This window comes from Eumetopias jubatus, unplaced genomic scaffold (genome assembly GCF_037043125.1).
Source record: "Eumetopias jubatus isolate StellerSeaLion01/CBP00866 unplaced genomic scaffold, mEumJub1_p1.0 scaffold_4, whole genome shotgun sequence".
Lineage (NCBI taxonomy): Eukaryota > Metazoa > Chordata > Mammalia > Carnivora > Otariidae > Eumetopias > Eumetopias jubatus.
The window spans coordinates 109,156,259-109,180,377 of NW_028274810.1; the positions used below are offsets into that span (position 1 = coordinate 109,156,259).

The window sequence follows — 24,119 nt, forward strand, 5'->3', positions numbered from 1 at the left end:
AGGCGTGTGGGGAGGCAGGCCAGCGGGAGGATGCCTGGCCGCTTGCAGATTTGCTGTGGCCCGGTCTGCGCCCTGGAAGACCCTGGAAGAGCAGGTGGCGGAGGGGGCCCAGCCCGGAAACAAGGATGTCAGCTTTCCCTTGGGGCTCCTCCAAGCCTCAGATGCAATTTCCCTTTATGGCCAGGCCTGCCGGGCTCCAGGGGGAGGTTGGCATGGAGCCCACGTGAAGTGGCCATCTCAGGAACAAAGCTGGGATTCAGGGTTGGGCCACCCCACCCAGCCTTGGAAGGTTGGGTTTCTTTTCTTTTTAAAGATTTTGTTTATTTATTTGACAGAGAGAGAGACAGCGAGAGAGGGAACACAAGCAGGAGGAGCGGGAGAGGGAGAAGCAGGCTTCCCGCTGAGCAGGGAGCCCGATGCGGGGCTTGATCCCAGGATGCTGGATCATGACCTGAGCCAAAGGCAGACGCTTAACGACTGAGCGACCCAGGCACCACCTTGGGTTTCTTTTCTTAAGGGGAGTGGAAATTTCCTCTCTTGACTCCTGTCTGACCAGCCTTCCCTCCAGGGCAGGTCCCACCCTTACAAGTCGCAAGGGAAAACCACACTGGGTGCCACACGATGGCCCATGGCCTCCTCCTCCAGGAGCTTCTGCGTTCAGAAGTTGGGGTGGGGCCAGCGGATGGTTCCCTATGAGGACATTCACTTCCCTTGCTACAGAGGACATTGAGGCACAAGAGCTTTTCGGATTCAGTTCTGGGCTGGCAGAGTGGTCTGCCCCAGAGCCTGAATTCTCTCTGCCTCAGCCGCCCACCAACCCCCCCCCCCGCCCCCACGGCTGCACCACATCATCAAATCAATAGACGCTCAGAAAGCGCCCGTTGTGCACCAGGATCGTGCGGGCACTGGGACCAGTGCAGTAGAACGCAGCCAGCAAGCTCACAAACCTCACAGACCAGCGCGGCCTGGTGGTTACCAGGGCTGTGGGGGAAGGTGGGCTGCTGGGAGGGTTGCCAGCCTCTCAGAGGGGGCGGTGACGGCTGCCATCCTGACCCTGGGAAGGCCGTGAGGACCTCAGGTACAAAGGCCCAGAGGTAAGAAAGGGCTGGAGGGTCTGCAGGGAGGCCCCCGCCATGAGAACCGCGACAGTGGGCTGCAGGCGTGTCCGCTGAGCAGGGTTTGTGGGCAGCAGGACAGGGAAGCTGGGCTGGAGCCTCAGAGAGGAGCACTGTGGGGTGGCGTGGGCGTGGACTGCTCCTGAAGTGGCTGAGGGCACAGGCAGGAAGGCAGGGTGGCAGCCGGAGCTATGAGCTTGGCCGACATGCCGCGGGCAGCACCGAGGTGGCTTTTGTCCTGGCTCTGTGTGCCCTGGGGTTCACAGCCGGGGCTGGCCCCTGGGACCTGCGTTCAGCTCTGGGAAGTTCCTGGGCCTCCCCCCAGCATCCCCTGCTCCCCAAGGAGCAGCCCTTCTCTGTTCTTATAATATTCCCAGGGTGAGATGACACAAGCCCCTTGATCCCCTAAGCTTTGTAGGTAATGAGCTCCCTGCCAGCCCAGCTCATGACCCACTCCCTGCCCTGGGGAGCCGGGCCCCACCCCCAGAGCAGGTTACAACAGCAGGCCAAACCCCTGGACCAGGGCCGGGTGCCAAAGCCGGGCCCCTGAGGCCACCCGGCTGAGCAGGGAGTGGCTGAGCGGGGCTGCTCCAGATTCAAAGCTCAGCAGCTGCCTGAGGCCCAGAGGAGTGGGACCTGCATCTCCTCAGCATCTAGGCCATGTGAGGACAACGTACCGTTCGTCCCCGGGCCGCCTGGCCGATGTAGACACAGCCCTGTCAGCTCCCATTACCCTGTACCCTGACAAGCACCGGGAACCTCGTCTATAAAATGCAGGGTTGGAAAGAAGCCGCCCACGTCTGAAATGTGGGGCTCACTGCGAGATTGAAGCCCTCCCCCACACATACTTGGGAGGACAGTAGTCCCCATCCGAGAACTTCACCAGCTGTTTCCAAAAAAAATCTTTTTTAAAAAATCCGGTTGTCCTGGCAGTGTTTTAGTGGGGCTTAAAGAGTGGCAGGGCCCAATAAGGGGCCATTCACTGTTCCCAAGGGACAAGGGACAGATGAGAGGGTTAGGGATTGTCAAGGAAAGGAATTTACACTGCTCTGTGTAAGAGATACTAGTGGCCAGAGACGGACAGACATACCAACAGGGCACAAACTCTGAAGGGTTAGGATCAATGATGTCCTCCCAAAGCCACCCCCAACTGATTATATAATCTTGAGTAAAAAGAGCGTGTCTGCATGTTTGGGTGTCGCAAGTCCCAGAGCTGCCTGCCAACCACTTGCAGGTGTAAGGCTCTCGGAGCCCCCACTGGGTTTCACTCCACAGTCTTTGAGAATTACTGTGTTCTCTTGTCCGGGGCAGGTGGGCAAGTAAATGAGAAAGGGAAGAGGGGACAGGAGAGAGAGACATCATGGTAATTATCTCCTACAGGACATGAAAAGTGTATGGATGGATGATGGACGGATGAGTGGGTAGATGGATGGATGTTGGATGGATGGATGGATGTTGGATGGATGGATGGATGGATGGATGGATGGATGGATGGATGCATGGATGGATGGATGTTGGATGGATGTTGGATGGGTGCATGGATGGATGCATGGATGGATGGATGGATGGATGGATGGATGGATGGGTGCATGGATGGATGCATGGATGGATGGATGGGTGGATGGATGGATACAGGGCTGGCTGGTGGATGGATGAATGAATGGATAACTAACAGTTAGATGAGTGGATTACATAGGTGGTAGGTGTTCACTACCCTGGAAATTACACCCAGTGCCATCCTGGAGCTCAAGGGTTTAGAGCCACAAGCTCAGGCTACAACAGGAGGGGCACAGCAGTGGCACAGCCGAATGGAGGACCTCGGGATAGAACATGAACACAAATACTCTGTCCTTTTCTAGAACCCTAGAGGGAGCTTTCCTCACATGGAGAGAATAAACCCCCTACAGGATCCCAGATTCTCAGGCTCTTTGGGTCCCGCAGTTCTGGGATTCCATGCTCTGCAAGCCCACACTGCTAAGAGCCTGCACCCTTGGGCCTCCGAGTTCCCCAAGGTTGCTGTGGTTCTGTGGCTCTGTGCCCACGCCCTTCTGCAGGCCCTCTTCCTGCACTTCATGAAGGGACATGGCCAGAGAAACTGATGAGCAAGGCACATGCCAGACCTCTGCTGGTGCTAGGTGCTAGTGCTAGGTGCTGGTGCAGGCAGAGATCCTGTGGGGCCTCTCTCAGGGGAGTTGCCTGCCAGACCTGGGAACCGGTGTGTCTCTCCTGGCCTGCAGGAACCCGGGGCTCCCGTCCAGCCATTCCCGGGGAACAGGCTAGGTCCCAAGGCAGGGAAGGGCCGCCCATGTGGCTGCTCCCTGGATTTGCACTCTGGTAGAGCAGGAAAGAGAGGCCCCACACTGGTGGCCAGGGTCCCAGGGCATGATCTAGACAGGTGGGGCCGTGCCAGGCCCTGGGAAGCAGGTGAGAGAGACCTGTGTCTAGGCCTGTGGCCCTGTGTGTGAAGGTGAGTCTCCTGCACAGGAGGGAGGAGTAGGAAGGCCTGGGCGTGGGGTAAGAGCCCCAGGCCAGCCGGGACGGAGTTGGGGGAGGAGGGCAGGCCCAGCTCTGGTTCCCACTGGCTGGCTGGGTGATCCTGGGCAAGGCCCTGCCCTCTCTGTGTTATCTGAGGGAGGCCCTGCCAGTGTGTGCAGGTCCGTGAATGGAGGGACAAGGCAAGCCCTCCCCCAGGGCAGCATGACACTGTATCCTTCCACAGCCTGACTCACGGGGTAGTCACCTCAGCCCTGTGGGGAAGAAGGGGTGTGCCGTGCCCAAGGCCCCCCAGGCCCAGACCCAGGCCCCGACGCCCGTCCTTGCTCCATCCTTCAGAAGCCCCGTTCTTTGGCTTCCCCGAGTGTCCCACTCACATGGGGCCCCCACTTGTGTGTGCCTCGCCTCCCCAGCTCATCTGGGGGTCCCGAGGGCTGGCCCCGTCCCTCCTGTCTGTCTGTCATGCCCTGAGTGTGTGGTCCATGGCGGGTCCTGCTAAATGAGCGAGCGAGCGGGCAGGTATGGTGCCCCCCTATGTGCGGCCAGCCAGCACTCGCCCATGATGCACCTGGAAACTGAAGAAGCCTTGTCTGCAGGCCCCAAGGTGTGGGGGCGCCTCCAGGGAGGGAACCCGCCTTGCCCATCCTGGTGCCCACCCTCAGCCCAAGGCAAGGCCCGGGAACCCCCTAGGCTGCATTTTCAGAAGGTCTGGAGTGGCCACTGTCTGCGCTGAGCCAGGCGCTTCCCTGTCTGGGCCACTCGCCCCCTGTGTGGGACCCCAGGCCTTGATTCCAGCCCCTGCCCCACTCCAAGGCCGAGCCCCTGGGGAGCAGTAGGAAGGAGGGCGGGGGGGGGCGGGTTGGGGGGTTGTGAACAGGGAAAGCAGGAGGCAGCAGAGGTCTGGGCTTGTCCTGGCACCTGGCTTCCGGCCCGCTGAGTTCAGGAAGCAGGAGGGCTGAGGGGTGGGCTGCTCGTACTCCCGACCCCATGCCCCCCAAGACCTCCTCTAGACTTTGTTTCTGCTGCCAACGTTCTGCTGGCACTGTCAGGCCCAGGGACCTGGCTGGGTCCAGGGACTGGGTGAGAGGGCTTGCGTGCTGGACAGTGGCAGCTTTCTGCAGACGATGAGGGGGCAGGAGGATAGGCCATGTGATGTGAAAGTGTCAGGGGCTGGCGCCAGCGGGGCCCCCTCAGAACCTCACTTCCTCACCAGTAAAAGGATGTTGGAAGGGGCCAACTCAAGGGGCCATGACAGCTCCTCTCTCCCCTGAAATCTGCCTCCAAGATCAGGGCAATCAGGTCACCACCTTCAGGAAGCCCTCCCTGACTACACTGTCCGATGACTCCCAGGTCTCCGAGAGCTCCTGCCGTGGAAATCGCCCACTTTCTCGTACAAGTAAACTGTGTCTGATGCTGCTGTTGGTGGTCCTGCTAGGAAGCCCCCGGGACAGGCAGCTCACATCTAGGTGGGCAGCCCTGGCCCTCACTGGCAGTCCTGTCAGAGACAAGGCTTTTTTCCCATGGAACCAGAACCTGGCTGCCACCTCTGCTTCAGTAGGTGTCTGTCCCTGCCTGCAGGGCGTGCGGCCAGTGAAGCCTCAGGTGCCCCATGAGGATGGGCCAGGGGTGCAGGGGTGCCCTCCAGCCCCAGTGAGGGGAGCCTGCTGCCCAGCAGCCTCACACCCAGATTTCCACTCCTGGTCTGCCCAACACCCCTGGACCCCTCAGCTCTACCAGGCCCTATGGGAAATCCAATCCCCCAAACCCGTTTTCCTGGTAGCTTCCATGCCCCCTGGCCTCAGTGAGTCACCCCTCCCCACCTGTCATTCCTACCCCCCCACCCCATGCCAGTCACCACTCAGTCACCGAGCCCTACGTCCTGGTTCCCGAGGCCTCTGGGGCATCCTCCTTCTACCGGCCCATGAAGGGCTGTGCCTGATGAATTCCAGGCCTCAGAGCTTGGAGTGACTTCCTCTCTCTGGGTGAGGGCACAGGTCCCCCATACTAACTGCCTTGTCAAGAGAGACCCCAGCTACCCTAAATAAGACCCAGGGAGCCTGGGACCAGCCGTGGGACAGGCTCAGGATGCTGATGTGGGGCTGCCTCAGGGGCTCCTGCTTGCACCCTCCCTGCCCTGCCAGGGTCCTGGAAGGAACGCCACACCAGCCCTGCACCTCTGGCCAGGTCTCACCAGGTCCAGTAACATCTTTAGGGAGGGCGGCCCAGAGTGTCAGGCAGCAGGTCCCTGGACCCCTGGCACCATGAGGCAACCCACCTCGCCCAGGTGAGGCCCGGCTCAGGAGCTGGCTTGTCCAGGCCATGCCAGGAGGAAGGGTCAAGGGCTCCCAGAGCTCCCCGGCCTGAGCCCCCAGTGTTCCCAAGAGCTGTAGGCTGGCTCTGCCCCCTGCCCTCCCTCCAGCCCAGGGCCACCCTCCCTGCAGTAGGTCCTGCCCCTCCAGTTCTGAGCTCTGTGCTCAGAGCTCAGGCCCGACTCACGGTCATAGTCAGCGTGGTCTGCCAGGATAGGGTCAGGGGGAGGCCTCTGTAGAGCTCCCCCCCACAACCCAGTGGGGTCCGCCGGGCACAGGAAGGTCCCAGGGCCAGCAAGCGGACAGGGAAACCTTCGGGGAAGGGAGGGCAGTGCCTGTGCTTAGGGGCCAAGTCTCCCCCTGCCTCGGGCACTGTGAGACAGTGAAGTTGGGGGGCTCTACCCAGCACTCACCGCCCCTGGTCCGGAAGAGCTCACTGCCCTCAGGGACCAGAGCAGGAGATGGAGAGGCCTGGTCCCAAAGCAGGATGAAGGCTGCTTCCCCTCCAAGATGGCCGGGGGCTGGAGCACGGTGGAAAGAGTCCTGGAGGGGAGGCGTCCAAGGCAGGGCTGGTGGAGACACAGGGGCCCTCAGTTTCCCTTGAGTCTCTGCCTCCACACCCTTCCCTCTCCCAGCAGCCCTGCCCCCGCCCCTCTCCCAGATGTGCCTGGTCCGGCGCTCGCCTCTCTGCAGGCACATCCACGCGCTTGGCCTGCTGCCCGCCCGCTCCCGGGAGGGCCTCTTCCTCACTACCCCGACATCCTGATACCCCAGCAAGATGCCCTGCTTCCATGCGGGTCCTCTTCCCAGGGCTCCATGGGTGGACCTAGCAGTCCTGAGCTCCGAGCCCAGGAAGGCAGGGCCAGTGCCTACTCCTGCCTCGCTAGCCCCGGGGGCACAGCCCTGGGCACCCACAAGGCACCTGCTTAGGCTTGTGACTCTGTTGACCTTATCTGAGGGTGGGGGGTGCAAGGGAGGGAGTGGAAGGCCCGACACAAAGTGATCTAGGGACGGACAGAGAGCCAGAGAGAGGGAGACGGGCAGTAAGCCGCAGAGGCAGCTGAGGCTTCTGTCCATAGCCCGGAGATGGGGGAGGGCGGACCCCTGCCCTGGGGGGTAGGCAGCCAGCGGCCAAGGTCCCTCCAGGTGGCTGTGGCAGGGGCAGCCGGGCGCTGGGCTGGTGGGTGTGGGCCGGCCAGGGTGGGGCAGATGGAATGCCGCCCCCTGGCTGGCTGCCCACCTTGACCCCTCCCACCAGCACCTGTCCTAGCTATAAAGCCTCCAGAGAGGAGGGGCCCCACTGCTCCCAGAGACGCCCCAAGATGAAGACAGCCCTGCTGCTCCTCGTTGCTCTGGCAGTGGCTGCCGGGCCAGGTGGGTGAGGGCCTGGGGCGGGGTGGGCAGCTGGGGCCTGTGGGACACACACAGGAGGCTGGCAGTACTGGCCTTCAGGCTGGGAGCGTCCTGGACTCCCGGGCTGCTGGACTCAGAATTTAAAACCAGGGGCGCCTGGGTGGCTCAGTCGGTTAAGCGTCTGCCTTCGGCTCAGGTCACGATCCCAGGGTCCTGGCATTGAGCCCCGCATCAGGCTCCCTGCTCAGCGGGGAGCCTGCTTCTCTCTCTGCCTCTGCCTGCCTACTTGTGATCTCTCTCTCTCTGTCAAATAAATAAATTAAATGTAAAGAAAAAAAAAGAAGAATTTAAAACGAAATGAACCTACATCTTAGCTTAGTGGAATCAGACTTCAAATATCTCAGAATCAGCACCCGGGATCCGACACTCAGAGGGGGGAGAGAGGCGGGGAACTGTCTTGAGGTGCCCCCCCCACCCCCACCGCCACCCCCCGGGAAAGACCAGCCGCCAGGTCCTCCAGCCCCTGACTTTCTGTCCCCAGGGCTACCCCTCCTCCCGCAAGCTCAGCGTGCTCAAGATGAAGCCCCCGGCCCTGACTTAGCTTCAGGTCCTCATGACCATTGCTGCCCACTGGGGACAGGCTGTGGGGAGCGGGACAGTAGTCGCGGGCTCTGAGCTGCTCTTTGCAGGTCTCAGAGGGAGCTCTGTGGTGCCCCTGTGGAGGGGTCCCCAGCATAGCCCACGCCAGCCACCTTCCCAGCAGCTCTCTGGACACACCCAACACGGGCACCCCCTCCAGGCACGCACCCAACACGGGCACCCCCTCCAGGCACGCACCCAACACGGGCACCCCCTCCAGGCACGCGTGGTCCCACGGTCCCAGCCGTCCAGGACTGTCGCCTCCCGGCTCCTGCGGAGGTTGTGCGCAGGACAGGAGCCCCCGCAGGGCCCGGAGGCCCCAGAGGGGCCTGGTCGGTCTAGGGCAGGGATGGCAGAGGGCAGTGTCCAGACAGTGACCCCAGGCCTCCCTGTGTCCCTCGTCCCCCCCCCCCCAGCCCGTGCTCTCCGCTGTCACGTCTGCTCCAGCTCCAGCAACTGTGAGAACGCCCAGAACTGTGCGGCCAGCGCGCGCTACTGCAGGACCAGCACCAAGAGTGAGTGATCCGGGAGCGCGGGGCCGGGGCGCAGCTCTGTCCAGGCGCCCCGGGGGTCAGGGGACCATGGCCGGAAGGCTGGTGGGAGGATGTCGGTGACGAGTGGGTTGCTGTGGCCGGAGCAGGGACTTGGGGTGCCATGGAGGCCGGCTGCATGGGCTGTGGGGTTCAGAAGCCGCTGCCCAGCCTGACTGCGCCCACGTGTTGCCAGTGGAGACCCTGATGGGGAACCTGGTGGAGAAGGCCTGCGTGGAGTCGTGCACGCCCATGCACAGCCTGCCGGGCCAGGTGAGCAGCGGGGCGGCCACCACCCTGTGCTGTCAGGACGACTTGTGCAACTGGAGTCTGCAGAGCCGCGCGCCCGCCCGCACCCCGCTCCCCAGCACTGCCCTCGGCTTGGCGCTGGCCCTCGGCCTCCTCGCCCTCCTCGTGGCCCCCAGCCTGTGACCTCCTGCGGGCAGGGGCCCCCATCCCTTTCCCAGGGGACTTCCATGCGCCCGGTCCCTTCCTTTCCCTGCCCTGGGGGGACTCCGCAGCCCCTCCCACGGGCGCCGTGAGGGGGAGGTTGGGACACCCCGGGCTGAGCCTGCTTCTGAAGTTCTGGGAGCCCCCTCCCCCAAGACAGGAGGATGTAACCTCCCTGAACAGCAGGAAGGCAGGAGGCAGGAGGCATTCTGACCCCTTCTGATTTGACATTAATTCTGTTCCGTTTCCGTTTGTTTTTCTACTTGCATAGGAATAAATGCCTGAAAATCAGCGTGGTTGTGTTTGTGCTGTATCCGGGGTACAGGAGGTGGGGAGGGGGCCGCCTGGCCACACAGGCCCCCAGCTCCTGAGGCTTGTCACCTGGGGCCAGTCTTGGCGACACGCACGAGGCCTGAAATGCCACTGTCACTCCTCACCTTCAGAGGAGACACAAGCCTCCCCAGGCACCCTCTCTGCAGCCCCAGAAGGGAGGGGCGCTCCTGGGGGGTCCTGAGTAGGAGCATAGGACAGAAGGCTTGGGTGCTCTTTCTGGCACCCAGCGCAGGTGGTCAGACACACATACACACACACATACCATCCCCACCCTGGGGAGGCTGGCCAAGGGGGCTGCTGAGCTCACCTGGACGGGGTCAACCCAAGGTAGGTAAACTTACCTTGGTCCTACTGCCTGGATCTGGGCCCTACTGCCTGTGTTTGGGGTCCCACTGCCTGGGTTCGGGGCTTGCTGTCTGGGTCTGGGCTCCCTGCCCGGGTTCGGGGCCCCACTGCCCGGGTCTGGGCCCCCCTGCCTGGGTTCGGGGCCCCACTGCCTGGATTCAGGGCCCCCACTGCCTGGGTTCAGGGCTTGCTGTCTGGATCCAGGCCCCCTGCCTGGGTTCAGGGCCCCACTGCCTGGGTTTGGGGCTTGCTGTCTGGATCTGAGCAGTTTGGATCATTCTGTGTCTGGGAGTTCCCAGAACCCAGCAGGTGCCCACGCAAGCAGCCCTCCCCACTCCAGGGAGGACTGGAGGCTTCTGCTCCATCTCTCGGGGCAGTCATCACAGTCTCAGGCCTCACTGTGGGTCAGACAGAGCCCCAACTCCAGTGCCGGCAAGGAGGAGCTGTGGCTGGTGGTGGCCCCGGCAGGGTGCATGGCTGAGGGATGGCGATGTGGGGCCCAGCCAGGAGCAGGAGGAGCAGGGCTCCATGTGGCCCGAGCACTGTGGCGAGAGTGGCTTCCAGAGCTGCCAGGCCCAGTGCCTACTCCCCCGGGGCTGTGTCTCCATCACAGGAGCCTCGCTTGGGCGCCACCATCTGACGGGCCTGTGTCCCAGGTGTTTGCCCACGTGGGGCTCGACCCCCTCCATTCTTCCCCGTAGCTTTTGCACCGTCTAACACACTGTCTTCAGTTTAATCAAGGTACAACTTGAGTACGAGAAACAGTACACGCCTGAAGTGCGCAAGGAGATGAGATCGAACGTGTCTCAGTCGCACGAATCATCCTACCATCAAGACAAGGAGCATAGCCATTCCCTCCAAAGCCGCCCGCACCCCTGCCCGTGCCCCCTCCACCCTTCCTTGCGCACCCCACCCCAAGCAACCACGGATCTGCTCTGTTCGTGGCAATGTTACTCGTGACCGCTCAAACCGAGACCCCCCCCAACACTACACATCAGCCCACATTTTCCAGATTTTGGTAAAATGGAATCCGACAGCATTCAGAGATGCAGCCCTGCTCCGGGGCGTCTCGGTCTTTTGCTCCTACTGCTGCCGGAGCTCGGCTGTCCGACCACCACGAGGTGCGGTCACCGTGTGGACGGTCCATCCGCGCACCTGGACGGCTCCGGGCCTGAGCTCTCAGAGTGACGTTGCTATGAACATTCACGTCCAGGTCTTCGTGGGGACAGAGGTTTCCTCTCACTTGGACAAAAGCTAGGAGTGGGGTGCACGGGGCTGATGACAGAAGATGCTTCCGTTTTGAGTGGCCACTAAACTGTTCTCCAAAGCGGCTGTTCTCCCCACATTCCCCCCAGCAAAGGAAGAAGGTTCCAGTCAGTGCACACCCTCGCCTTGCTGTTGTCAGCCTTCAGCCAGAGCCGTCCTGATTCGGGGGTCATGGGGGCTCCCTGCAGGTCTGGTTTGCACACCCCTCATTAATGAACACTGAGCATCTTCTCGTGTGTATGTTTGCCGTCTGGGTATCTTCTTTGATAAATTGTTAGAAACCTTTTACTCCCTTGTCTCTTTTGGGTCGTTTGGCTGATGATTATTTGTAATACTTATTCATCCATTTTAGATACAACTTCCTAGATACATATTTTGCAAATATGTTCTCCTGATCTGGCTTGTTTTTTCATTTTTATAACATTGTTTTGTGAAGAGCAAAAGTTTCGTTTTGATGAAGTCCAGTTTATGGATTTCTTCTCATATAGTCTGTGTTTTTAAAGAAATGTTTGCCATACCCGAGGTCACTAAGATTTCTGGTGGTGTCACTCTTAGGTAAGGTCTGTGACCCACCGGGAGCCCGTCTGTGAGCGAGCCGGGATGCACAGATGGAAAGTCAAGCGTGCTTGCATCTGGCCTCGCTGGTGGAAATGGTATTCCTCGCTCCGTTGAAATGACTTAGTACCTTTGTCAAAAGTCAGCTGACCATACACGTGGGGTCTGTCCATTCTGACACCCCTTCCCCACTGTTGTGAGTATATTAAGGCCTAAAATCAGGTCGTGTGAGACCTCTACCTTTTACTTTCTTTTTCAAAAATGGTTTTAGCTATTTCAGATGCTTTGCATTTCCATATAAATTTTAGAGTTAGCCTGGTAATTTCTTCAAGAAAAACGCCCTTGGGTTTTGGGCTGGGAATGCACCTAAACCACAGATGTGTTTGGAGAGAAGTTACATCTCATTGTAAAGTCTGCTCATCGATGAGTGTGAGTATCAGTGAGTATGACAAACGTCTCCATCTGGTGAAGCCCTTTAAGAATGTATTTCAGCAATGTTTTGTGGTTTTCAAAGTGAACGTGTCTTCTACTTCTTTCGTCAACATCATCCCTAAGTTTTTGCCTGTTAACCTTTTATCCCACAACCTTGCTAAACCAACATAGGTCTAGGAGGGCTTTCTTGAGTTGGCTTTGTTTGTTTGTTTGTTTGTTTGTTTGTTTTTTGGTACATTCCCCGAAATTTTCTTTGTGAATACCTGTCATCCGAAAACCAGGGCAGTTGTACTTCCCTTCCAATCTTTGTGTCTTTTGAGGTCTTTGTTGTGCCTCGTTGTACAGCTGGGCTTCCAGCGTGAAGCCGAGTGAGAACCATCAGAGGCCCTGCTCTGCTCTGGCGAGTGTGGGCCCTTGCTCTGTCTTTCCAAACTGAATAGATGAACTGTAGGTTTTCTGCAGGTGCCTTTATCAGGCTAAGACAGGTCCCCCCTGTTCCTAGTTTGCTGAGAGGCTGGTTGGTTGGTTGGCTGGTTGGTTTAAACAGAAACGGACATGAGATTTTGTCAAACGTTTTTCCCAAATCTATGCAGATGGTCGTCTTGTGGATGTGGTGAATCACACTCGATCTTCAATGTCAAACTGGCATTGTTCTTTGTCATGTTCTATTTCCTTTTCTCTATTATTGGATTCGTTTGCTACACTTACGTTCATACCTTTTACAGCTAAGTCCGGGAGAGACGCCGGTCTGCTGTGGTTCCCTGTAGCGTCTGTGTCTGGTTCTGGTCTCAGAAGGATGGTGGCTCCCAACGAGTGGGCACAGCCCTCCTTCTCCAGAAGGGGTCGGAGAGTGTCGGTGTGCGTCTTTCTTTCAATGCTTTGTAGGGGCGCCTGGGAGCTCAGTCGGTGGAGCGTCTGCCTTCGGCTCAGGTCATGATCCCGTGGTCCTGGGATCGAGCCCCACATCGGGCTCCCTGCTCCGCGGGGCATAATCTGTTACGTATTTCCTGTCGAGTGAGCGCCGCGGGCCCGTGTGTGAGGGGCCTGGCCCGAGTCACCTAAGCTGTAGGACGCATTGGTGTAATGTTGTCATGTTCTGATGTCCCCTTTCTCATTCCTGCTTTTTGTGGTTTGTCTCGTCTTTTCTCTTTTTTCATCAGTCTACACAGAGGTTTAAAAATCATATTGATGTTCTCAAAGAGTCAGCTTTCGGTTTGACTGATCTTCCCTATTGTTTTTCTTTCGCTATCTCATTGTGGTTTTTTTCCCCCTTATTTTTATTATTCCCCTTATTTTGCTCCCTTGGGGTTTGCTTTGCTCTTGTTCTAGTCTCGCTGTGTTGAGAGCTTTCTGGTTTTCTAACGTGAGCATTAGCCAGAACACTCCCTTTCCAAATACTGCTTTAGCTGTGCCCCCTAACTTTGCCGGGTTGTGTTTTCACTTTCATTGGGCTGGAAATTCTTTCTCATTTCTTTTCAAATTTCTCCTTTGACCCATCAGTTATTTAGAAATGCGCTGCTCAGTGTCTAAATATTTGGCAGATCTTACACATATTTTTCTGTTCCTGGCTTCTAATATAATTCCACTGTTGTCTAAGGAAACAATTCGTATGATCTCATCCTTGTAAATGTACTGAGATCTGTCCTATGGCCCATTGCACAGGCTGTCTTGGAAAATGCTCTGTCCCCCACCCCTGCAGGCTGCAGGGCTCCCTGCACATGAAGCAAGTAGCTGTGTTGCTCAAGTCCTCTCTGCCCTTACCGATTCTGCCCACTTCTGCTCTCGGATCTTGAGAAAGGAGAACTGAAACCTCCGACTGTAAGTGTGATTTTCTTTTCCTCTCTTCAATTTTGCAGGCTACAGTGCTTCGTGTGTTCCCAAGTTCAACTGTCAGGTAAGTAAACATTTAGGATTGCTCTGTGCCTTTCCAAACCGACCCCCTTGCAGTTATAGAATGTCCCTCTTTGCTGGTTATTTTCTCTGCTCTAGACGCCCGTTGTCTGGTGTGACTGCGGCCACCCTTGCTTTCTTTTCCTCCATGTTAACGTGTATCTTTCTCTTGCATGTTCAGCCTGCTCGGGTCTGTACAGAGCGGCGGGCTTCTTGAGGACAGCACGTGTGTGGCTCTGTCTCTGCTTCTCTCCGGGGGTTTGGACCGTGGAGCAGGTGCTTTGAGTCTGTTCTCCTGCCACTGTCTTCTCCTTGGCCCCCAAGCTCTTCCCTCTCTCACCCCTTCCTCTGCCTTCTCTTTGACTCACAGATTAATTTTTTCTGGTCCCTTTAATCTCCTTTGTTGCTTTCTTACATAGAGCTCTTTGATTTTGCTTTTCATTCTCTTTCTGTGTGTGTGTGTGTGTGTGTGTGTGTGTGTGTGTGTGTGGTTGCTTTAGTGTCTATAGTGCACATCTTTAACCTATCACAGTCTGTGTTCCAGAACGAAGCCGGCTCACCTGCAGGAAATAAATGGACAACTGTGCATTTCCCTTCTGCCCAGGACCGTGTGGCTACTACGGTCATACAATTTACTTCTGCATTTGCTAAACATCTCTTAGTAGAGTGTTACTACTTCTGCTCTAAGCAGCCAATTAGCTTCTAAAGTAATTTCAAAATAAGAAAAAAGTACCTTCTCTTTCCCATTTCTACTGTTTCCACTCCTCTGTGCAGACTTGTGTCCCAGAGGCATAATTTACCTTCTGCCTGGGGTCGGAGGGATGGGGACTCCACGCCCCCTCACGCCCCCTCCACGTTCCCTCCGTGCCCCGTGCACGCAGCCCTGCGGGGACTCTCCACGCCCCCTGCGTGCAGCCCTCAGGGAGGACTCTCCACGCCCCTCACGCAATCGGGGGATGGGGCGACTCTCCCCCGCCCCCGCCGCCCCCCGCATGCCCCAGCACAACCCCTGCAAGGATCCTCCACACCCCCTGCACGCCCCTGCATGCCCCTGCATGCTCCTCCACGCTCCTGCACGCCCCCTGCACGCCCCTCCACGCCCCCTGCGAGGAACCTCCACACCCCCTCCACGCCCCCTGCACCCCGCCCTGGTGGGGGGGGCTTTGCCTGCCCTGTCCCCTGCACTTTCAGACGCTCCAGGCGCTGCTACAGTCTGGCCTGGGTTCTGGGGTTCCAGACGTCGCCTCTCCGTGCGGCTAGCTCACCCAGACCGCTGCGCGCACTCTCCCGCGCGCCCTCAGGGTCCCCCGCTGTCGCTGCTTCTCCGCACTTGCCTAAGACGTGCTCTGGCCTGGTTTTCTTCATATTTCTTGTGCTTAGGGTTCATTGAGTTTCTGGGTCCCATGGGTTTATACTTATCAACAAATTCGGGAAAATGTGGCCATTATTTCTTGGAACTATTTTTTGTCTTCCTCGCCTGTTCTCTGGGACTCCGGTGACACACACGGGGCGCTAGAAGCTGTGGCCACATTGCTCCCCGCTGCGCTGTCCCCGCTCATCCTGTTTCCTGGCATCCTCTGCCTGATGCTTTGTCCTCAAGCCCGCTGATCTTTGGCTCGCAGACTCAAACGGGATGTTAATCACCCCCCACCCCCCGCAGCATGTTTTTCATCACAGACCTATTTTTCATCTTTAGAAATTCAATTTGTATTTTTTTATTTCCCCCGGGTCCCCGACACAGTCATGCTCTCCTCTATCTGCTTGAATATAGGAAATATGATGTCTGTTTTGATGCACGTGCTCACTATAGGCTGTGTCATTTGTGAGTCTGTTTCTAATGATTTTTTTCTGCCCACGATGGGCCACATTTTCCTGCTTCTTCGCATACCTGATGGTGTTTTCAATTGGGTGTCAGGCACTTAATCAGATGAATTTTACGTTGTGGGATGCTGGCTCCCTTTCTCTTTTGAGTTTTGTCTCAGGTCGCAATGAAGTTACTTGGAGATGATTGGACCCTTTCGAGGCTTGCATTTAGGCTTCGTTAGGTGGGACCAGGTGTGATCTGTAATCCAGGCGAGTAGTCCCCACGATTAAGGCAATTTCCTTCTGAGCACTCTGCCCAGTGACCCCATATTTTAAGGTCTCTGCTCCCGGCTCACACAGGCGAACCCCCAGTGCTGTGCGACTCTGGGGACTGTTTTGCCTGCTCCTTCTCAACAGCTCCCTCTGCTCACCTCCTAGCTCTTTCCTCTCTCCCCTTAATCTGAGCTCTGCCCGGTGAATTCCAGCTGCCCCGGCCTCCCGGACTGACTCCCCACTTGCCTCCTCCATCAGGGAGAGCGTGCGCTCTGTTTGGTTTCCCCCCACCCCCGCCCCCTGAGGCAAAACCTGCACTTCTTTTCTTAGAAGCCCCTTCCTCCAGCATCCCTGCCTCTGCTGGCCTGTCATGCAATGTCCAAAAAGTGCTGCTTCATTTGTTCTCCCTTTTTTGGTTGCTTAAGACAGGGCGGTAAGGGGCACTTGGGTGGCTCAGTCGTTAAAAGTCTGCCTTCCGCTCAGGTCATGGTCCCAGGGTCCTGGGATGGAGCCCCGCATCGGGCTCCCTGCTCGGCGGGAAGCCTGCTTCTCCCTCTCCCACTCCCCCTGCTTGTGTTCCTGCTCTCGCTATGTCTCTCTCTGTCAAATAAATAAGTAAAATCTTAAAAAAACCCCAAAAACTAAAGGATGTTATTCACAATGGATGAATGAATAAACACATTCTTTAAAAAGAAAAAGAAAAAAAATGAAACATTTAGGGCCCATGAAAATTTTAAATTTTGCCCAAAACAGAAAAGCTAAATGCTGAAGTAAAGTTATATAAGTAAAAAACAGTTATTTAATATTGATGTTATTATGGTTGGAGGGGGTCCATGAAATAACGGGATCCTTTCAAGGCTTGCCTCTACACTTTGCTAGATGGGACCAGGCGCGGGGACTGAAGCCCAGAAATGCTAGGTAAAATGCGGAAGTCATTCAGCAGCTAAGGCAGGGCGAGGTGGGACCCAGGCAGGCTGAAGAGGGAGCCAGGTCCAGGGGTCACTGCGCCCTGGGACGGCTCCAAGCAGCACCTCTGTTGAACTGGGCTCAAGGAATAGGGCCCGGGTGATGGCGTGGGCAAGGGGGCAAAGTGCATGTGGCAGAAGCAGGGGGGAGGATAGGGAGAGCCAGAAGTTTCAGCGGGGTGACTGCGGCCAGACCCCGTGGAGATAGCTCCTGAATGGTGCACGTGTATCTGAGGATCGCGTGGGTATCACTGTGGGGCCGCACTTCTCGGCTCCCGAGGTACGCGACTCCAGGGCTGGGGTTTGAGTCCACGTGGGCGGGGGGCCGCGGGCTGAAGCGAGACCCGAGGGGGTGGGGGGTGGAGCCTGGGCGGACCTGGGGCGGGGGCGGAGACAGCGGCGCCGGGGCGGGGCTGAGACTGGGCGGAGCTGCGGCGTGACCGAGACGAAACGGGGGGGGCGGAGCTGGGCGGAGCCAAGATGAAATGGAGCCGGGGGCGGATCTGGGCGGGGCCGGGGCGGGGACTGGGCGGGGCTGGGAAGGGGCGGGGCGGGGCAGGGCGAAGACTGGGCAGGGCTGGGGCGGGGCCGAGACTAAGTGGAGCCGGGAGTTGGAGCAGGGGAGGGGGCGGGGCCGGAGCGGGGCTGGGACGGACTGGAGGGGGCGGGCGGGGGAGCGGGGCGGAGACAGGAAGGAGCTGGCGAGGGGCGGGCCAGGGCCGGGTCCGGGGAGGGTCCAAAGCCGGCCGGGGGTGGGCCGGGGCGGGGCGGGGCGGGGCCTTCTGCAGTGAGCTCACGCGCAGTGCGTGGCTTCCAGCGGCAGAGACTGCGGAGGGGTATTGCCGCGTGGTCAATGCGGGGCGCTCGGACCATCGCGCTGTCAGACCGAGCGGTCGGCGAGTGGCGGCGGGTGAGTCCCGGGCGCAGCGGAGGTACAGTGTGCTGAAGGTCACTGTTGAGGTCACCCCGAAACCTTCCCCCTCTGCTTGGGACGGCACTCTTTGGGGCGGAGCTCTCCGGGAGGGGGCGGGAAGCGCTGGAGCCGCAGGCCTGGCCTCACTCAGGCCTTTGACATCCTGAAATGGGATGGATGCCTCACTCAGGCATTTGACTCTTGGGAAATGGGGCCTGGAAGAAGTGTTGGTTTGATGTTCTCGGGGAGGGCGGAGTCTAATTTAGTCCCCTGGGGTGGGGACGCTGTGCACCCCCCACCGCTCCCGAATATCCCCGCAGGGCGGAGGGGAGTCGTAGTCCAGATTTCCTCCAACCCCTTACCAGAGATTGAATGTCTTCATCCCAAACACCATATGGAAACTGGGAAGTTAGTTCTTCCTGCTGTTTTGCCCGAGGGCCCCCCTGGAACACATTCAAAGCGCCCTTCCCCCACCGCCTGATCAGAGCTCATCACTGCCGGGAGCTCCCCCTGTGGCCAGGGACTCGGACCTGAAAGGCCCAAGTAAGGCTGGGCTCTGGAGGTCTTCCTGGGAAAGCGGCCCCCACCTGGGCCCTGAAAGGAGAAGTGGGGGACCCACTCAGGGATACCCCAGTGTTGTGGTTTTGGAATATAGGTGAGGTTTGGTGGGGTGGGGTCTGGAGCCCACGACCAAGAAAGAATTCTTGAGAGGTCTTTGGTGCAAAATGGTGGTTTTATTAAAGCCTGGGGTCGGGACCATGGGCAGAAGGAGCTATCCTGGGGTTGTGAGGAGCAATTGATTATATACTAAGGGGTTGGTGGAGGGAAGGAAAAACGGAGGTTTTCAAAAGACCTTTCATATGCTAAAGAGGACCTACAAGACACTGGAGGCCTTGCTGTTGTCGAGGGTTTTTTTTCCCTGTAGTAAAGCAATAACATTAAGACAGTTGGGAGCTTCTTGGAACAATATCCCATATCCTACCCAGGAGTGGGGGCCGGGGGGAGGTTGCTAGGTGTCCGCTTATGCTTTGTCTTCAGCTCGCCTTCATCACCAGGAGCAAAGAGGAGGGGAAGCAGTGAAGAGAGATCCACCCCTGGGGCCCAGTCCTGCACTCAGGGCCTTAGGTGAGGATAGGGCCCCTGCATGAACTACCCCCCCCCCCCCCCGCTTCAGTCTGCACAGGTCTGCACAGGACTCCTCTGCCCAGGTCTCCTGGGGTCCCTCAGTCCCCGTGGGGACCACCTGTCTTTGTCCCCCTCTCTGCAGGACTGCCGTGCCTCCAGTAAACCAGGAGCCCCGGGACAGCGGGGGGTGGTCTGCCCCCCCTCCCCCCTGCCCCAGCCCCAGCGTGGACTGTTCAGCTCACCGCTCCCACTCGGTCCTCTCACCTCCAGCCATGGCGCCCCTGCTCACCCTGTTCCTGGTGGCCCTGGTGGGCCTCCCTCTGGGTAAGACGGATGGAGGACAGAAGGATGGACAGCCCCATGTTCGGGGGGCAGGTGGGCCAGAAGTGGGGAGGGAGGCCAGAACTCCTAACCAGCTCTCCTTCTAGCTGTCCCGCCCTGGGCAAGGTGATAGGACCTGGGGTCTGGTGGGCTGCAGGAGGGGCCTCTCCCTGTTCGGCGACCCACCCCACCCAGCTCCCACCCCATCCGCTGGCCCCCAGCCCAGGCTCTGGACTGCCACGTGTGTGCCTACAACGGAGAGAACTGCTTCAACCCCATGCGCTGCCCGGCCATGGTTACCTACTGCATGACCACGCGCACCTGTGAGTCAGTGGGTGCCCCCAGCAGCCCTTTCTGGGAGGCGTGAGGGGTGTTCTTTCCTGCCCTTGGGAGTGTGGGACCCTGAGGAGGGAGGCTCCCACTTGCCCTGGGATTCTTTCTGGGAGCACCTGGCTGAGGGAGAACCGGCCCTAAAGGCCCTGCGCGCCAGGGTGGGCCAACCTGGGGTCCTCGCCCACCTCCCCTCTGCAGACTATACCCCGACCAAGATGAAGGTGAGCAAGTCATGTGTGCCCAGCTGCTTCGAGACGGTGTATGATGGTTACTCCAGACACACCTCTACCACCTCCTGCTGCCAGTATGACCTCTGTAACAGCGCTGGCCTCTCCGTCCCTGGGACCCTGGCCCTGGCCCCCATATTCCTGGCTACCCTCCGGGGTCTGCTCTAAACCCCCGCCCCCCACCCAGACCCACTCAAGGACAAAGTTCCGAGAGGCTCAGCCCTACCCTTTCACCCTGCACACGCCACCCACCTTCTGCACTCCCAGAGACCCCCCCCACCCCCCACCCAGCCACACCCAGGACTGCCTGCTGGAGTGCCCACCGCCCTGGGCCTCGCTCCCAGACCATGACCTTCCATGCCCGGGAGGTTGATGTGGGATCAGCCCTCCCAAAGGCGTCTGGCAAAGTGTGCTGCTTAGTTGGGGTCCTCAGTTGGCTGAGGAACACTGATTTGCAGGGAGACTTGGCCCACCTTCGTGGCAGCTCTGGGAGCAAGGCCCTGCCACAGTCTGCGCAGTAAGTGTGGGGAGGCACAGGGCAAAGTCGGGACAGGATGGGTGGGGGACCATCCTGGGAAGAAGGGCTTGCTGGGGCACCAGGAGGGCGGTCTCTGGTCTGACTGAGGCCAGGAGCTGCCCAGGGTAGGTGTGGCATAGAGGGCCATGTGAGGAAGGCCTTTGTCCCTGTCAGATGTCCCAGGTAGGAGTGCCAGGAAGCCTGGTGTATCCAGGCAGCCCTTGGCTGGGGGCTTGGGGGTGGGCTCATCCTAAAGAGGACCCTCGGGCCCCCAGTCCCAGAAGCCTGGTAAGAGGTTCTTCCCTTCTTGCTCTGCCAAATCCTTGACCTTTCCCCCTTCCCCACCCTGGCCTGAGGCCGGCCGGCACTTGGGGGCAGGGCAGGCAGGCGGCTATATTTGGTGGAGCTTGAGAGCTGACCCCAGGGCTATTTTTGGCAGGGAGGGAAGGAAGCTGAGTGGGGCCAAAAGAGCCTGGCCTTCAGCCCAAGCATGCCTGTTAATGGAGGGGGGTGAGCTGCAGCAGGCATCTGAGAGAATGTGCTCACCTGAGTCAGCCAGGGCTAGGGGGATCCTGGAAGCCCCCCGCCCGGGGCAGAGGCTGGGAGAGGCGGGGTCTGGGCTGCAGATGACCAGGCTCCCCCCAGAAGCTGCGCCCCGGGATTTCCTCTGCAACCCCAATCCCAACAACCACTGTCCACACCCTCTGGCCCCCTTCCGCTGTGGCCCGCAGGCCTGGCTGAATGAGTGCTGGCTGAGCTGGCCTTGGACCCAAAGGCTGAGCCCATCAGCCTGAGAGTCTCCACAGGACCCTCTACCCTCTGACTCCACCTGAGGGGGGAGAGAGAGGTCCACCCTGGGCTGAAGAGCTCCCTCCTTGATTTGAGGAGTGGTCTGCAGGTGCCCCCAACCCAGTGGGGCATTGGGACCCCCAAGGGCCCAAGAATTGGCATTATTTAAAGGGTACCCAGCCTAGGTGAATCTCATCCCTGGCCTGCTTTGGGAAACAAGAGTCCACCCAGCACAGCACTGCCCAGCTGGGGATATGTCTGCCCAGCACATATCCAGCCCTTATCCTGGATATAAGGGCTACCTGACCATTGTCCCCACCTCTGGTGTCTGTAGAGGGGCCCAGGACCCCCTTCTAGCTGTCTGGTCCTAAGTTGGCAGGATTGTGGCAAATGCCTATGTGGTGCGATTGTCCCTGGAACTCAGGAGCCCATGGCCCCCAAACGTGGCCCTCATCAGGGGGCCTGTGCTGGAGAGTCTGCCTGGAGAGCTTCACCCAGTGCCTCCAGAGCTCAAGGGATTGGGAGAGCCTGCGTGAGCCTCAGTAGGGGTCCTCAGGCAGAGCTGGTTGGACCTCCCAGAAGGTCCGGGAAGATGGGCCTCATCCTGGGCGGGAAGGAGCTGCACCCCAAGGAGTGTCTGGTTAAGAACTCAGTCCCCACAGGAGACCTGGGTGTCTCCTCCCCATGAAGCCCAATTCAGTGTGAGCCCTTCCCTGGGGGAGGCTGGGAGCAAGCCAGACCCCAGCCCTGAGCTCCCACAGGTCCAGCAGGACCCCCCAGAAGGGTCAGCCTCGGGGAAATGACCCAGCTCCCCCACAGAGCCGGCTGGAAGGCCAGCAGAGGCCTCTGGATGCGGAAGCCAGCTGGAAGAAAGGGTGAACGTGGGCCTCCAGCCCTAGCCACCCTTGGCCTCCTGACTCAGAGGGAGAGGCTTGGAAGCAGTTGTTAAACTGCTTGTGTAAGACCTTTGTCCTGGGTCAGCAGGTGTCCCAGGCCACAGCTGGGAGGAGCACAGGATCAGTCCTCCCTCCCCTCAGTGGGTGATGAAGTTAGAGGCCTGCCTGGCCACCTGTGGGCTCTGGGGTCACTGAGAGCAGGGACCTGGGCTTGCTGCAGTATGGGGGTGCCTCTTATACCTGCCTTCTGTCCCCCATCTGTCCATCCTCCGCTGTGACCTGGTCCAAACCCAATACCCACAACATTGCACCCGGCCCGCAGGATAATGCCCCCGCCCCACCCACCTACCCCCAGGCCCCTGGCCGGCTGGGCTGCCTTCAGAACCCAGCACAGAGCCCTCGGGAGGCCCTCAACTACTACGGGGCCGGCCCCTAGTGGGAAGCCTGTGTCACTGAACTCGAAGGGCAGTGCCAGTGGGGACGGCACTCACGAGGACGGGAGCTGACCTCTGTGGCTTCCCTTGTCCCAGCTGCAAGCTCTCCGCGTCCACCCTGCAAGGTGTGAACCATTACCACACCCCCATTACAGGTGAGGAAGCTGAGGCCCAGCGTGACCGGGGTGCCCAAACACCACACCCCTGCCCCGCTGTGCAGAGTCTTCTCCCACCAGCTGGGAGACTGCATCCCTGAGCCCGGGGCGGGGCAGCCGAGGAGGGGGGATTGTAAACTGAAAGCGATCTGAGCCTGTGAAATACTTCTAAGAGCTTAGGGTCAGGAAAGCTCTAGAAGGATAAGAGTGGAACCAGAGATCCGAGGAGCCCTGAGGCCCCCAGGCAGGCGTCCAGCCCTGTGTCTGTGTCCCGGACCGTGGGCTGGGGTCACAGAGAGGATGGCACAGGGGCAGCGGGCTGCCCCCAGGCAGTGGGCATGTCCGCTGTGGGGATCCCTCCAGCGGAAGTGAGTACCCCCTCAATGTGGATAGATGCTCGGGCTCCCCGAAGCTCTCTGTGGTGTCCCAAGTCTGGAAGCCGCCTGAGCGTCTCTGTGCCGTGCCGCCGCCTGTGGCTACCCTCAGAGCCCAGCTGAGGAGCTGAGGCTGCAGGTGCTGACCCCGGGGGCACAGGTTGGCGTCTGCAGCCAGAGGCAGCTCCAGAGCTGTGCATGCAGCCTAGCCCCGCTGCATGCAGAAGGCACCAGGAAGGGGTGCATCCAGAGCGCCAGCCCCACCAGCCCCACCAGCCCCGCTGCTGGTGCCCTGGTGCTGGGCGGGGGATGGGGAGGCTGGACCAACCGCCCCATCTCCCTTGGCACTGGCTGATTTGTTTGTTAAACATGTATCTTACCTCTGAAAAGGGTACAAAGAAACTGGGACACCTCTTTCTTTCTCCTGCCCCCCCTCAGTGAGTTTTGTTGGATCCTACAACTCGGGGTGCCTGGAGGTCATCACTCACGTCTCTGAGCCTCAGCTGTCTCATTGACAAAGTGGGAATGATGGTTCCCACCAAGCCGAGGCCTCAGGGGGATGGACGAGGCTGTGGGTGTACGTGCCCAGCCCAGGGCTTAGCACACAGGAGGCCTCCGATGGACAGACGGACGGATCGGTGGGAGGTCCCTCTTGCCTTCATGCCACTTGCGAGGTCTGGGCACTTCGAGGGCCGTGCCCCTGCCAGCAGCTAATGCTAACCCCTAGCCCTGATTCTGACCTTGACCAGCATGAGAATCCGCCCTCAGGCCAGGGTGCCCTCCTTGGCTCACTCTAGCCCTCAGAGAGGCCCCCTCAGTATCTCGAGTGTGTGAATAAATGGATGAATAAATGTGTCTGCCCTTGGTCAGTCCTCACCAGCCACCTTGGCCCGAGCTCAGCTCCCTCTGTCCGGTCTGGTAGGGCTGGTCCTGCCGGCTGTGTCGGTCCCGGACTCCAGTTCACCCTGGTTCATCCAGTTGTCCCTTGGAGCCAGGGCTGGCCCAGGGCAAGGGGACGACCCGCGGGAGGGGAGCGAGCCGGAGAGGCAGGAGGTTTCTGGGCTCCAGGGAAAGCGGCAGGCCCACCAACTCACCCAGCCGCTTCCTTAGAGAGGGGTCCCTAGAGAAGGCTGGAGAGGGCCGGGGGAGGGAGGCGCGACCCCAGGAACCCACCTACCACCCCGGCTTTCAGGCTCCTCCACCTGGGAGCAGGGTCTGAATCCACCCAGCCCCCAGCCCTGAGGAGCCCACCAGATAGAGTGGCCAACAAACACCACTCAGCAG

General features: G+C 59.3%; 2 protein-coding genes across 13 annotated transcripts; both read left to right on the forward strand.

Annotated features, from left to right (window-relative positions):
* The first annotated feature begins 670 nt into the window (after window positions 1–670).
* LOC114202693 (lymphocyte antigen 6D) lies at window positions 671–9,180 on the forward strand. 2 transcript variants are annotated; one of them, XM_028096011.2, is made up of 4 exons: window positions 671–1,094; window positions 7,176–7,291; window positions 8,326–8,424; window positions 8,636–9,180. In XM_028096011.2, the coding sequence occupies exons 2-4, from the start codon at window positions 7,240–7,242 to the stop codon at window positions 8,869–8,871; spliced, it is 387 nt and encodes a 128-aa protein (XP_027951812.1). In that variant the 5' UTR covers window positions 671–1,094; window positions 7,176–7,239; the 3' UTR covers window positions 8,872–9,180. The 2 variants fall into 2 exon arrangements, with proteins under 2 accessions (XP_027951812.1, XP_027951811.1); XM_028096010.2 differs by lacking the exon at window positions 671–1,094 and having other exon boundaries at window positions 4,477–7,291.
* Window positions 9,181–13,605: 4,425 nt separating this feature from the next.
* Window positions 13,606–23,686, forward strand: LYNX1 (Ly6/neurotoxin 1). 11 transcript variants are annotated; one of them, XM_028096003.2, is made up of 8 exons: window positions 13,606–13,714; window positions 17,569–17,661; window positions 18,720–18,789; window positions 18,932–19,113; window positions 19,332–19,433; window positions 19,642–19,664; window positions 20,129–20,187; window positions 22,403–23,686. In XM_028096003.2, exons 4-8 carry the CDS (start codon window positions 19,062–19,064, stop codon window positions 22,560–22,562), a joined length of 396 nt encoding a protein of 131 aa, XP_027951804.1. In that variant the 5' UTR covers window positions 13,606–13,714; window positions 17,569–17,661; window positions 18,720–18,789; window positions 18,932–19,061; the 3' UTR covers window positions 22,563–23,686. The 11 variants fall into 11 exon arrangements, with proteins under 11 accessions (XP_027951804.1, XP_027951809.1, XP_027951797.1 ...); XM_028096002.2 differs by having other exon boundaries at window positions 13,619–13,714; window positions 18,703–18,789; XM_028096008.2 differs by lacking the exon at window positions 17,569–17,661.
* The last annotated feature ends 433 nt before the right edge of the window (window positions 23,687–24,119 follow it).

Bases quoted from the DNA above. Each gene is read 5' to 3' on its own strand.
- LOC114202693 (XM_028096010.2), top strand. From the start codon at position 7,132: ATGCCGCCCCCTGGCTGGCTGCCCACCTTGACCCCTCCCACCAGCACC. The intron at 7,292-8,325 runs GTGGGTGAGGGC...CCCCCCCCCCAG, and splicing joins GGCAGTGGCTGCCGGGCCAG to CCCGTGCTCTCCGCTGTCAC. The intron at 8,425-8,635 runs GTGAGTGATCCG...ACGTGTTGCCAG, and splicing joins CTGCAGGACCAGCACCAAGA to TGGAGACCCTGATGGGGAAC.
- LYNX1 (XM_028096003.2), top strand. From the start codon at position 19,062: ATGGCGCCCCTGCTCACCCTGTTCCTGGTGGCCCTGGTGGGCCTCCCT. The intron at 19,114-19,331 runs GTAAGACGGATG...GCTGGCCCCCAG, and splicing joins CCTGGTGGGCCTCCCTCTGG to CCCAGGCTCTGGACTGCCAC. The intron at 19,665-20,128 runs GTGAGCAAGTCA...ACTGATTTGCAG, and splicing joins ATACCCCGACCAAGATGAAG to GGAGACTTGGCCCACCTTCG.